The sequence below is a fragment of the Eschscholzia californica genome, unplaced genomic scaffold (assembly GCF_041429995.1).
Source record: "Eschscholzia californica isolate CP2 unplaced genomic scaffold, dmEscCali1.0.p SCAF_6, whole genome shotgun sequence".
Taxonomy (NCBI): domain Eukaryota; kingdom Viridiplantae; phylum Streptophyta; class Magnoliopsida; order Ranunculales; family Papaveraceae; genus Eschscholzia; species Eschscholzia californica.
The window spans coordinates 40,328,679-40,343,038 of NW_028238483.1; the positions used below are offsets into that span (position 1 = coordinate 40,328,679).

Genomic DNA, 14,360 nt, shown 5'->3' on the forward strand with positions numbered 1-14,360 from the left:
CATCTTCATCTTCATCATCTCCACCGTATTCATTAAGTATAACCAACCATCCTTCATGAGAAGGTGATTCCCAATACCTCAACAGATAACTACTAACTTTTTGGCTTATGCTCTTGATGTACATTGGCACTGCTATAGTAGAATTTCTCTCCATACTTCTGAAGTAGTAGTACCCTAGATTGATTGATTGAGAGAGAGAGAGAGAGAGAACTATTGAATTGAGGAAAGGAGTATTTATTTATAGCAAAATCAAAACAGAGGGATTTACTTGGTCTAAAAAATAGAAACAGAGTTTCCTTTTCCATTTCTGATTGGTACTATTACAAACTCCCAACCAAATTAACTTCCTTTTCCGTTTCTTATAAAATTCTCACCTCAATTTTCAGTGTTTGTCCTTTTCAGATCTCTAAATACTGGGGGAGTCTATACGTACCCCTGATTTTTTTTTTTTACTCAGGCCCGCCTCCTCTTTTGGTCTCCCACAGATTAGGCAAGTCCGAGTGCTCTCGGTCTGGGTCTAATATGTATTGAACTTGAATAGGACGGCACAAGAAAGTCGTAGAGCCTTTGGTCCATGGGCCTCGGATTATTCAGTACAACACCCAAAACAAGTGCCAAGAGTGAAGGAGGGCCTGAATAAAAATAGGGAGCATTTAGAGGTACCCTGAATATGGGGGTATGGAAGGTCTAGATGTGGCTTTATTTTTACAGATGCCTTTTGTATAGATCAGATCATACTCATCTCTTGCAACTTTAGTGAAACATATTAGGGAGATATTCCTTGCAACATAAAAAAAGGTATGGAGATATTTTTGACAATTATCGATTGTCCCTTTCTAATGTCACCTGTATTGGGTATTTCCTTCAGGTTTTTGAAGTTTTATAAGTCCGATATTATGGAAGACTTCCTTCAATAGATTACACATTTTATCATTTGATGGTGTATTTAGTTACAGAGAAATAATCGTTCTTTCCATAATGTAGATAACCTCTCAGATAGAGTAACTATGACGATCAAACCCATTTGTCACAAACTTATATTTGGATCTTGTTGATTTGATAGGAGAATTCTCTTTGGGGAATTCATGGGAGATTACTAGTCTGTAATATGTCAGGACTCTCTACTTTTGATGTTTTCATAGTTATTTTTTTGTGCTCCTAAGAGCATCCCCAACGGCCCTGGAGATTTTGGTGATCTCCAGGGCAATATGCACCCAATGGCACGGGAGATCACCAAAGATCTCCCGTGTCATGAACAGTAGCCGGCCTTCACCTTTCATCAAATTGGTGATGCGGTGGGCCCCATAATATTTAATATATAATTCGTCCTTTTTGAATTTTTGTTTTCCATTCAGTCCCTTTATTTATTTTAATGTTTGTATTTGGTCCCATAAAATATTTTTGTTTGGTCCCCATAAACAATAAAATGTCGTAATGATCTTAATTTGTAATTTAAATCTTATAATTTTAATTACTATTTCAATAAATTATTTGTCATCATATTTTATTTAAAAAAAAATGAGTATTAAAAATGGTAAAAATGAAATCTAGTGTGATGAATAGTGATTTGGTGGGAGTTTTGGTGGTTGCCTTTGGGTTCAAGAATTTGAAAACACCAAATAATTTGGTGAAGATTCCTTTTTGGTGACTAATTTGGTGCTAACCATTGGGGATGCTCTAAGCACTTACAGTTTCTTGAAAAATAAACAAAACTTTTCCTTGAATTGACATGCTACCTAAATAATTATTAGTAATACGATATTTTTTCTATGTGTTATGTAAAAGTATAGAGGATCTGCTCAGCCGCCTATTTCTTTGGTATGGATGAATGTATAACCCAAGCTCTATAACAGTAGACCAATTTTTTCAGAATACCCAGATTGCCTTTATTCTAAAAGAATTCTAGACTAATTTCACAATCTTTTATCTTAATTTATTGGATCGCGGATCCCGCACTACTACACTCGACAATCATAAGGAGTAATGTCCTCTCAACCGTGATACTCTAATCAACATATTTTTCAACCTAACATGTATCAGAATACGTCTCTCCGGCTTTAAGAGTTTTTTCATGTCTCACCCCAGTGCCCATTACCCAGACCCGATTCATATCATCCTGACCGGATTCATATCGTCCATTAATAAGAGGAGCTTCACACCTGTCAAAACCGCGGAAAACAACCCAGACCAACAGAAAAGTCGTTATTCCTTCTTCCATTTCAATAAGAAATAAGAAATCTCTTCCCCCCCAAACCAATAACAATAAAAAAAAAAAACCTAAATTCAGGAACCAAACAATTCATTCCAGTCCTCTCTCTAATGGAAACCTTCAAAACCCTAAGAACCCCTTTCTTGTTCTTCTTATTCTTCATTCAAATCTCCACCTGCTTCTACCAATCATTGTCTTTCACCCCTGCAGATAATTACCTAATCCATTGTGGGTCTTTCGAAAACATAGAGATCGATAATCGGGTTTTCGTTAGCGATTCTTCAGGTTCCGGATTGAATTTCTTATCCGCAGCTCGAACCATTTCACTCAAGGATCAAAACCCAGTTCAACATTCATCTCCTCTTTATCATACATCTAGGGTATTCACAAAACCTTCGGATTACGAATTTGAAATCAAAGAAATAGGAACACATTTAGTACGTTTACATTTTCTTCCTTTTATTTCTTCCAAATTCAATCACTCCAATTCTCTTTTCCATGTTTCGGTTGATGGGTTATTGCTTTTAAGCAATTTTACGGGTCAAAATGAAAATCGTAATACTAGAAACCCCATAATAAAAGAATATCTAATTTGGGTTGATAGTGATAAGCTAGTTCTTTCGTTTTTGCCTTCGAATGAATCTTCGTTTTCTTTCGTTAATGCCATTGAGGTTATCTCTGCACCTAAAGAACTTATTTCTGGTACCGCAAAATACGTTACAAATGAAGGAACTGAGAATGTCGATGGATTAACTAAACAAGCTTTCGAAACAATTTACAGAATTAATGTTGGAGGACATAAGGTTACCCCTTTTAATGATACTCTATGGAGAACTTGGATAACGGATAACGGGTTCTTGAAATCTGGTGCTGATTCAACGGCGATTTCATTTACGGGTAGGATTAAATACCAGAACGATGGTGCAACCCGAGAGGTTGCGCCTGATAATGTTTATAATTCTGCCAGAGTTTTGAGTAACTCGGACGAAAACATAACTTGGATTTTCCCTGTAAAATTGGGTTATAAATACCTCGTTCGGATTCATTTCTGTGATATTGCTAGTATGGCACTCAACGAGCTTTATTTCAATGTCTATATAAATGGTTATATTGCATATAAAGATTTGGATCTTTCGGAGCTTTCAGGACAAACCCTAGCTTCTCCATATTACGCTGATTTTATAGTCGATGTTGATAGTTCAGGGGATTTGATTATAAGTGTTGGGCCTTCGAGTATGAGTAATCCGGGAAGAATCAACGCTATACTTAACGGGATAGAGATTATGAAGATGAATAATTCGTTGGGTAGTCTTGATGGAGAATTATCGGTTGATTCTGTTTTGGTGGGTCGATCGAGAGGGTTTATTGGGATTCTAGTTCCTTCATGTGTTGTTGCTAGTATGTTACTAGCTGCATTTGTTCTTCATAGAAGAAGAACCCAAGTACATGACTATATGGGGTGGTCACCTTTGCCCGTCGATATCCCAGAAGACAAATAGAAGCAAGTAATCAAACTTCATCTCGTAACATTCTATATTTACAAAGGAAGAAGTTTTTCTATATGCGGATTTAGATTTTTATGGATGAATCCGTTTTTGGAGCTCTCTCAAAAGAGATACCCAAGGTATTTACCTTTGTATTTTTTTTTTTTGTATTGAATGTGTGAGGATTAACTTTTACGTCTGTACTAGTAGTTCTTCGCTTAATGTCTAATACTGATAGCTGTAAAAGTGAAGTTCTTTGTTCATTTGTGATAAACAGACATGATTTTTGATATTCTGTAATGTGTGTTACGATGAACTATATAAGGTCAACATTTTCATCTTACTTTGTTCTTACATGTAAATTTTACTTATTCAACTACCGGTTCATTATTTTGTTCATCAAAAGTGATTGAACCAAAACCATCATCTATGTTTAATGAAAAACAACCAAGTGAACATACGAAAAAAAACACATCTTGTACAAGGACAGAGGTTGTCCAAACGGAATACTTCGTTTTGTAACATTTCAGTGGGTACCCGTCTCTGAAATCCAAAATTTTGTAGCAATATATGAAGTTGTGGGTGGATTTTTCTGAAATCCTAATTAGAAAAGTTGGATTTCTTTACCATTTTCAGAAATTCTACGGCCTTGCACGAAATTCTAAGTTACGTTTCATGGATGTCTCTGCAAGAATAAGGGTTTCTCGTCTTCCACAAAATTTCAGAGGGATTCTTGCTAGCACATTCTTGATTTATACGTCTGCTTTAGACAAATTGGTCATTACTACCTTCTTATATAACCAACATCAGTGCAACATCCTCTCTAAACCTCCCCCACCACCAACACCATCAATATCATTATCACCAAAGTCTTATATAAAACAAACAATTAACTCAATGGAAAGGAAAACTAATTTTTTCTTAAGAAAGTAGGTTGTGTTGCCAAATTATTGACTTATAAATAACTAATTTATAGAACAAACTTTTCACAATTTCTTAGTTCTTTAAGCAAAAGTATTTCTACTAAAATGGGGGGCATTATTGAAGTTTGATAATCAGATGATACTAATTCCCAATTTGGATTACATTTTAGACCTATCACCAATTATCTCCCATCTTCAACACCCACACTTCAATTTTCTAAACTTTCAAAAAAATGCTCTAAAAGTGGAGTAGTACTTTTTGTTTGGGAGGCTACTTCAATTTCTATCTCTTTATGAGACCTCTCAGAAAGGAAAACAAAAAGAACAAAGAAGAAGAAGAGCTTCACCAAACAAAAGATCCTCCATTAATGAAGACCCAAAGCTTACAACTTTTATCTTTCTTCCTTTATCTCTCATCTTTTCACTTTCCCTCACATGAAGCTTTTACTCCTATAGACAACTATCTCATCAACTGTGGTTCTAATGGAAACACCACAGATGAATACAGCAGAAATTATGTAGGAGATGAAACAAATTCTGGCTCATCTTTTCTCACTTCAACTAACAAGATCTTACTCAAAAACCCAAACCCATCTCAAATTTCATCTCCTTTATATCATACAGCTAGAGTTTTCACCATTGATTCAAGTTATTATGAATTTGACATCAAACAGAAAGGTACCCATATGGTAAGACTTCATTTCTTTCCTTTTACTTCAGAGCATTATGATCTCAAGAATGGTTTGTTTAATGTTTTTATTGATGGGATTTCGGTTTTAAGTAATTTTAGTATGAGAAATGAAGGTAACTCTCTGGTTTTAAAGGAGTACATAGTAAAGCTTAACAATGAAAAAGCTCAAATCTTGTTTACACCTTTGGGTAAGTCAGATTTTGGATTTGTTAATGCCATTGAAGTTTTTTCTGTTCCTGATGATCTTGTTAATGGTGGTGCTAAATATGTTAGTTCATCTGGAGTTACAAAGTTTAGTGGATTATCTTCCATACCTTTAGAAACTGTTCATAGGATTAATGTTGGAGGTCCGAAAATTACCCCGTTTAATGACACTCTTTGGAGGACTTGGATTCCCGACGAAAATTTTCTCGAACTGAAAAATGCAGCAAAAGGTGTAAGTGTCGAAGGTCCGCCTAATTACCCACCTGGAGGAGCGACCAGAGAGACGGCTCCTGATAAAGTTTACACGACTGCTCAAGAGATGAACACGACCAATACGATTGGTCAAGTGAATTTCAATTTAACATGGAAATTACCAGTGAATCTAGCTCCAAGTGGGGTTGTTAAGTACTTTGTTCGAATGCATTTCTGCGATATTGTGAGTAATGGACAACTATCTTTTGATGTCTATTTGAATAACTACTCTGCCTTAGAAAACCTAAACTTATTCTCTCTAACATACAACAGGAGGGCCGTTCCTTATTATTTTGACTTTGTTGTGGACTCTGTGGATTCAAGTTCGATCTGGGTAAGTGTTGGCAAGTCTGATTTAAGTACTCCGGGAACAGAGAATGCTATACTGAACGGATTAGAGGTTATGAAGATGATTGATGTTTCGGAAGAAGGAAATGGAAAAAAGGTTAACGACTCGCAAAATGGAACCAAGAAGAGGAAAATCTATGTTTTGGTTGGTTGTGTTATTGGAGGCTTTGTCTTTCTAGTCTTAGTCATACTTGCAGTCTTGCTAGTACTTAGATGCCGAAAAAAGGAACCAAAATTAGAACCTGCTAAAACTGGGGCATGGTCACAAGTACCTGCACAAGAAGGAAATTCGAGTAATAAAGTGTCTGAAGGGACTAATGCTAGATCCCTTCACAAGAACGAAAATCGCGGATTGAAATTTCCCTTTTCAGAAATACAGTTTGTAACAAACAACTTCGATAAGAATTTGATTATCGGTTCGGGTGGATTTGGTATGGTATACAAAGGGGTGCTTAGAGATAACACAAAAGTAGCTGTTAAGAGAGGTGTACCTGGTTGTGGTCAAGGCTTACCAGAATTCCACACTGAACTTACGATCTTGTCCGAGATTCGCCATCGTCATCTTGTATCTCTAGTTGGGTATTGTGAAGAAAACTCAGAGATGATTCTGGTTTATGAGTTCATGGAGAAAGGACCATTAAAGAAACATTTATATGGTTCAGGATTACCAACTTTGACATGGAAACAAAGGCTTGATATCTGTATTAGCTCAGCAAGAGGTCTTCACTATCTTCACACAGGTTCAGCACAAGGAATCATTCATCGAGACGTTAAATCGACAAACATATTACTTGATGAGAAATATGTAGCTAAAGTTGCTGATTTTGGGCTTTCGAGATCAGGTCCGATGCTTGACGAGTCCCATGTTAGCACTGCTGTTAAAGGAAGCTTTGGGTATCTCGATCCAGAGTACTATAGGTTTCATAAACTAACGGATAAGTCAGATGTATATTCGTTCGGAGTAGTTCTTTATGAAGTACTATGTGCAAGACCAGCAGTAGATCAATCGGCCTCGAGGGATCAAATGAACTTAGCAGAATGGGCATTAATGTGGCAAAAGAAGGGACAACTTGAACAGATCATTGATCCTAAACTCATGGGTAAGATCAATTCAAAGTCTTTACAGAAATACGGGGAAACAGCTGAGAAATGTCTTGCGGAATATGGTATCGATAGACCTACAATGGGTGATGTATTATGGAACTTAGAATATGCATTACAACTTGAAGAAAGAGGAGTTGAAAGAGAACCACATGAAGATAGCATAAAAGATGTAATTGATCTTCCATTACTTGCTCCACTTCCTCGAATTCCTTCGAAAAAGAATCGAGATAATGAGGATAAAAGATCGGATATAAGTACAAGCGAAGTATTTTCACAATTGATAACCAATGAAGGTAGGTAATTTATAACTTTTCTAATACTCCAAATTTGGTATATTGTCAGATTACTTGTGAAGTCTGATATTAAAATGTGGGAACTAATGATAGAATCATAATGCTTGTGGGACTAAATAAGCATTGAAGCTCTTTATCTTCATCTTTCTCCATTCAATGAAAACTTCTGAATCTTGTAGTTATCTATTTTTTCATAGTTACCCAAGTGTCTCTTATTCGCCGAACAATGTGTTCTATTTTCTTTTACAATCAATGGGTAAATAGAATCGAGCTCTCAATTTAGGTCTCATGCTTCAACCGGCCAATAGGTCTGCGACCTAATGGTGTTTTCGATTCACATTAACTATAATACAGTAATAAAGAACAAAGACTTAGAATGTTAAACTTCAACAAATTGCTAATTCAAAAGGACAACAAAAAAAAAATCCTGTAACCCTAAAAATTTCAAGCATGTTCAACTATGAACACCAATAAGAAAAGATAGTTCCACCATTGACTTCAAAATGACCTTAGTTTATATGCTTCCAAACCAAATCATTCACTAGCATGATGGCCCTCAAAATGGTATTCCACTTTAACAAAAAGGGATAAGATTTTAAAAATGGTAGACTGGAGAGCACTAAGAAAGGGTCACTTCATTTTGACATTCTTATCAACTTTTCTCCACATTGGAAAAAAAAAGACCTAGCAAAATTCTCCTTTCAAGGATGACAATGATTTGACAAGAAAAATAATGTCTCCACTTAGACTTTTAGACTTTTGGTCATACGACCGGATAATACATATATGATCGATACACTGAGTCAATGTAACTTATCAAATTGAATCGACTAAGGTTGGGCAGGAAATGTGGACCATGGTATACCGCTCTAGTCAGGTAGTTTTATCCACTTAACATATTGAATCGACTTGGATTGGGCAGGAATGACATCCGTCGTTCCAAAGAGACTTGTGGGTTAACAAATTTATAACTTTACGAAACAGAATACGAATAGATGCGACATAATAGAACAGATTCAGAATTTCCATCCAATGCACAAATAGAAATATACAGAGCTTTAATGCTTAATAATTCTGTCATGATTTTCCACATTTTGATGGCAAACTCCTCAAGTGATCTAACTATATACCTAATATGTAAAAGTTCACTAAATTAAGTTGATGAATCAAAGTCAAAAGTTACCTACCTCCATTTGTGATCAATTGTGAAAATACTTCACTCATCCTTGTATCTAAACATTGATCCTCATTATCAATACTAGCATGAATAGCTAAGAATCCAATAAGTCCTACATTGATTCCTTCTTACGCGTCGATTGGGCAACTACGTCCATTTCGCCCATTTTGACAATACCTCCACAGTGACTAGGATGTGTATCTATCTATATTCCTAAAACTAGCAGTTCACCCTGTCAACCCAAAACTAGCAGTTCGGCTGGCCAATCCGTTCACTGTCCCATTCGCTGTTTCGGGAGTACTTAGAACAATGATCTTCACGATCGCCAATCCGTTCACTATCACATTCGCTGTTTCAGGAGTACTTAGAACAGACTTAACATTTACCAACACTTACACGGATCAAATCTGAATTCCCAGATCTCCAACAAAGTTAAAATTGTAAGGAACGGCCACTCGATTTCCTGTTAGAGAGAACAAATATATGTTTTCTAAAGAAGAGTGGTTATTCAGATAGACATGAAGGGATAGCTAGCCACTACTCACAACATCATCACAGCATTTGAACAAGGTACTTAATAGCACCTCCTGGACCTCCATTCAGCAGTAGTTTCCATGTTATATTCAGATTCCCCACAAGACTAGCATTGAGTTTCTTCAGCTCTCAAGCGACCGATTGTTTACGCCTTATGAGGAGCAATCTCCCGGGTTGCTCCTCAAGGTGGGTAATTAGGTGGACCCTCGACACTTCTAGTTTGTGCTGTATTTTTCAGTTTTAGAAAACTTCGTCGGAATCAAGTCCTCTCACTAAAAAAGGCGTATACCACATCACTGTTAGCCCAACCACATATGTAGTATGTAAACAGCAACTACTAACCAAGAGACTTTTTGAAAGTTTAGAAAATTTACTTCTGGTTGTTGAAGATAGAAGATAATTGGTCATAAGTGTAAAATACATTCTAAAATAGGAATTAGTACCTCCTGATTATTAACTTTCATAATACCTAAGATATTAGGAAGAACAATCAGATACCTAAGATAACTTTCATAATACCCCCTCTAGGCAGAGTAGGAACTAATTTAGATATTAGGAAGAACAATCAGATACCTAAGATAAGTGCCCACTAATATCAGAAAATGCAGCTTTTCAGTTCCATACCAACCACGTTGAAATTGTTAACTGGTTTGTATCGATTAAAATGTTTTCCTTCATTCTGAGCTTCTGCAGCAGTCAGTTCACACAGACTGGTTTTGTATCAATTAAAATGTTTTCCTTCAAGTAAAAAGTATATATAAATGAAACGGAAAGGGTAGAGAAATAATACCGACGAAGAATTTATACCAAGAAAGTAAAATTTAAAGAGCATGCTTCTCCTTGCAGAGGGTTTCCTCAGATTTTATTAAGGAGAAAAAGCCATTATTTTCTTCACTAGATTCAACCAAGAACAACTTTAAGTCGTCGATATTTTTCTTTAATCACAGGACTACCGGAACTTCACTCGACGTTGGGGGTTCTATTGTGAGTAAAGCAAGTCTTGAACTTCTAAATATCGACCAGCAGTTCCATGGTGGCCTCCGAACATTGTGAAGAACTTCACCAATGACTTTTTTCAGCTTCATATCACCATTTTCACTAAAGTTACAGCCACAAAGCTTTTTCACATTTTCGGGTCCTGCACTAAAAAGTGGTCGAGTTTCACAACTAAATAGCAATATGCATAGCAAGCTTACAAGTTCAGGAACACAAAAGTTTTCTTGGAAAACAACGAATCACTTTACAACTACCAATTATTACGTAGCCGTTTAGTTACATATAGATATATTTTTGAAAGTGACAAATAAAGTCAACTAACGGTGGAATTTTTAACTTAGAATGGTAAGCTCGCCCGATTGCTGATACCATCGAGTAGCTCAGTAGAGTGACTAACAGAAAAGTATAATGTGAATCTATTCTTTATTTTTATTTCTGATAAAGCGAAGTGTTAGAGACCACCCAGAGCCCTCGAACCGCTATAGTGTGGCCTAGACAGACATGGATCTACTACCTACAAAAGTTCCATAGAATGAAACACTAGAGAACTAGGAGGCCCTTCAAATATATTCTGTTAGAGTTGTACAGATGACAGTAAAGTTTCTTATGTGAAGGGAAAGGTTAAGAGCTTAACTCTACATACTTTTTACCCTGGTGTTTGGGAACATAAGTTTAGGAGCTTTAGGTCTTAACATTGTGTATCAAACCAGTCTTAGAACTAAAGGAGGATAGGTGACTGAGGAATAAAAGGATGAGAGAAGAAGTACCAAATATCGCGACTCATCGAACCAAAAAACTAGTCAAGACCTAAAATTTGCAGCTTCATTGTGTAGGAAATTTGGAAGTTCTTTTTCGTATGTCACGCTAATTCAATTAGTTCTTATAAACCCAAAATCATAATTTTTGGAAAAGCAGAAGATGCAGAATATCATAAACACACTCGAAATGTAAGACAAAATAGTTTACCTGCAGCCTTCATGGTCAATTCTGAACAGAACAGTTACAATATCCGATGCCAATCTCTTTGTGATCGAAAAATAACTCTCTAGAATTCATCATGGAAATTCCAGTCCCAGTTTAACAATTGGAAACTCTGGGAGAATGTGGTTCCATCCTGTATTGAGTCATCAAGGAAATCTGTGTTCATTGTCCATGTATGATGTAACAACAAACAAGCAGAGAGTTTGACAAGTATTATGGATCAAAATTTCCCACCTGATGAAACTCGAAATGTCTGGTGCTCTCCATAAGAACAAGATAACACCATGTGCTTCATTATGTTAAAAGGCATTCAAGCAACAAACATGCTACTTAACTAAAGAGTTCAGCCAAGTCTTTTCAAGGAATGGTTCAAGGAGCTAAGCAAGGAACCTTCCATCCAAAGGATAATTTCAAGGAATGGCTCGGAGAGCTAATCAATGCGAAGTAGTGCCAGTTCTGGAAACCACCTTAGTACTTCAAGTACCTTCCTATCCGAAGTTCTGATTTCAGCTTCTTTTCTTGCTTTTTGGATCCTGAACCACGAAGACCCCTAAGAACAGCTCGCTGTGCGGAAGTGAGTACTTTCATACCTTTACTTACGCAAGTTAACATGAGTTCTGATGCTACCAAGAACTCGCCTGACTTGCAAAGACCATGCACAAGTGAAGTATAGGTAAATGAATCCTTTACCTCCATTTCTTCAAATACCTGCCTTGCTCGTTCCAACTCACCTGCCTTACACAACCCGTCAATCAAGCAGTTATAGGCCACCACGTTCGATCCCAAGTTGTTCGTCTTCAGATACTGCCATGCTTTATCAACACGATCAATCCTACATAGCCCATCGACCAGAATTGCATGAGTGTATTGATCAGCCTCCAAGCCTTTCTCCTGTATCTCATCCAACAATAAAATTGCATTTTCGATCTTACCCTCTCTGCAATACAAAGCAGCAAGTGTATTATAGCACACCATATCGAGTTCCGTACCGGTCTTGATCATTTTTCCTCTGCAATCTTCAGCCTCTTTCAACATACCCTTCTTACCAAATGCACTAATTACACAACAGTATGCAAAGGAATCGAAAGTGAATCCTCTATGCTTCATATCCTTGAATATCTCAAATCCTTTATCAAACTTTCCAGATTTAAAGCAGCATTTCATCACAGTAGTATAAGTAATAGCATTTGGACTATGACCTGAATCTTTCAACTCCTTGAGGATCCTTCTAGCTTCCCCTAACCTACCCGATTTACAGAGCCCATTTATAAGTATGTTGTATGTTACAATGGGAGGTGAAAATCCATCCCTTTGTAACCTCCTAAACAACCTGAGTCCATTAGAAACATACCCATTTCTGCATAGACCATTAATCATAGTGTTATAAGTAGTTGGACAAGGAGTGAGACCATCCGAGATAATACTCCGGAAAACTCTATTAGCTTCTTCGGGTCGTCCCACTTTAAAATAACAATTCATCAAAGTATTACAACTCCAAATATCAGGATAGATACCCATTTGGAACATTTTCGCGAATAACACGAGGGACTCGTCTAGAAGGCAATGTCTAGTAGCACCAGCAATTAAAGAATTGAAAGTAATAACATTTGGGGTTATCCCATCTCCTCTCATTCTATTAACGAAAAACGAATATGCATCATTGAATCCAATGAATCGACAATATGCAGCAATCAGTATATTGTAAGTAACTACATCTGGGATATACCCAAGTTGTATACCGTCGTTTAGAGATGATACAGCTTTATCTAATTGTTGAGCTTTACAGAATGAAGAAATGGATATGTTCAATAAGCGAGTCGAAAATGTACATACCATTCTCTAATCAAAACTGAACAATCTATAGGAATTTGAATTTCTTCCAAGTTTGATTACCTAAAACTAAATAATAATTCAGAGAATGAATCAAATTGAGAAAAGAAAATGAACAATATACCACCCAAAAAATTCTTGAAGATGAAGCTAAAATTAGAAAAGCAAACCCAATATTACCTCTTTAAAGAACTAATTCCTCTAAAATCTTCTGCACAAAACCCTAATCTCAATTTCACAAATTAGAGACTACTAGAAAGGTTTAGACTTTAGATAGTTCGAAGTCTTCAATGAAAGATGTATTCTTCTTCTTTTTCTAATATAACTTTAGATAGTTCGAAGACTTTAGATAGTATCTAATATCAAACTCAATCATCAGTTATGTTTATAAAGATTGGGTTTTGAACGATTGAATGTGACCTCTTCTTCCCAAGCTTCAAACTTGAATAGCTCCAACCTTCGAATAATGAAATCCGAGATGGAAAAACTGATTAGAAGACCTTTACCCTTCAAGAGGATGACACATTTCTTAGTCCATAGGTTTGATTAACTGAGACTAAAGAAGAAGAAGAAGAAGAAGAAGAAGAAGTGAAGGTTAGAGAGAAACTTTTAGGTTGTAATTTGCCCAATAACCAGCAAACCGGAACCAAAATTTTCGGTTCTATGCTGTTTATTTCGCATAGGAATAGGTAGTTTACGGCGTCACCTGAGTGGCTGAGTCCGAGTCCGAGTCCGAGTCCGAAACCGGAACCAAAATTTGTCAGAGCCTTTAACTTCTAAAGTGGAAGACTAATCATCTTACCACTCCAACAAAGATTCCCGCTGCATATTGGTGTAATGTTCAAATTTGACTCCCAATTTGCAACAAAGCGAAAAATATAACCTCTTGACCAATATTCTAGGGGGGCAAAGACCCATAGGTTCAAAATGAAATTCATAATGAATTTAAAGTCCGAACTTAATCACAAACAGGTAACAAACCTATTTTCCTTGATCTCTGTTTTATCCTCGTGCAAATACACAAAAGAATCACTAATGTGTTAATTATTTAGTGAAAATAGATATATAAACAAGTTTGATTTTTTTTTTTGTTGAAAAGTTTGATTTTTACTCGATACAAATTACATTGCACTAAATTAAATAAAATGTGGAGTTATTTACGTTTTGTTTAATACAATGAGATAACAGTTCAACACAAAAATGATTTGTTCTGTGAATCTCAAAATTTATAAAAATTTGGATTTTATTTTGGCTGCTTTCGTATTTATTTTGGAGCAGGGTGTTATTATGGCTCATTTTTTGGGCCTTGGAACTAAAATTCCCCTTACTTTGGT

General features: G+C 36.2%; 2 protein-coding genes across 3 annotated transcripts; one reads left to right on the forward strand and one right to left on the reverse strand.

Moving 5' to 3' along the window:
- Window positions 1–2,244: 2,244 nt before the first annotated feature.
- On the forward strand, window positions 2,245–7,690 carry LOC147534836 (putative receptor-like protein kinase At5g24010). Its single transcript, XM_086650148.1, has 3 exons — window positions 2,245–3,705; window positions 4,330–4,470; window positions 4,862–7,690. Exons 1-3 carry the CDS (start codon window positions 2,320–2,322, stop codon window positions 7,514–7,516), a joined length of 4,182 nt encoding a protein of 1,393 aa, XP_086506274.1. The 5' UTR covers window positions 2,245–2,319; the 3' UTR covers window positions 7,517–7,690.
- A 2,178-nt stretch (window positions 7,691–9,868) lies between these two features.
- Window positions 9,869–13,671, reverse strand: LOC147534837 (Pentatricopeptide repeat (PPR-like) superfamily protein). Of its 2 annotated transcripts, none has more exons than XM_086646876.1 (4): window positions 13,207–13,671; window positions 11,431–13,095; window positions 11,182–11,329; window positions 9,869–10,357 (listed from the first exon to the last, which is right to left on the reverse strand). In XM_086646876.1, the coding sequence occupies exon 2, from the start codon at window positions 13,030–13,032 to the stop codon at window positions 11,665–11,667; it is 1,368 nt and encodes a 455-aa protein (XP_086503002.1). In that variant the 5' UTR covers window positions 13,033–13,095; window positions 13,207–13,671; the 3' UTR covers window positions 9,869–10,357; window positions 11,182–11,329; window positions 11,431–11,664. The 2 variants fall into 2 exon arrangements, with proteins under 2 accessions (XP_086503002.1, XP_086503003.1); XM_086646877.1 differs by having other exon boundaries at window positions 9,869–10,362; window positions 13,207–13,623.
- Window positions 13,672–14,360: the final 689 nt, after the last annotated feature.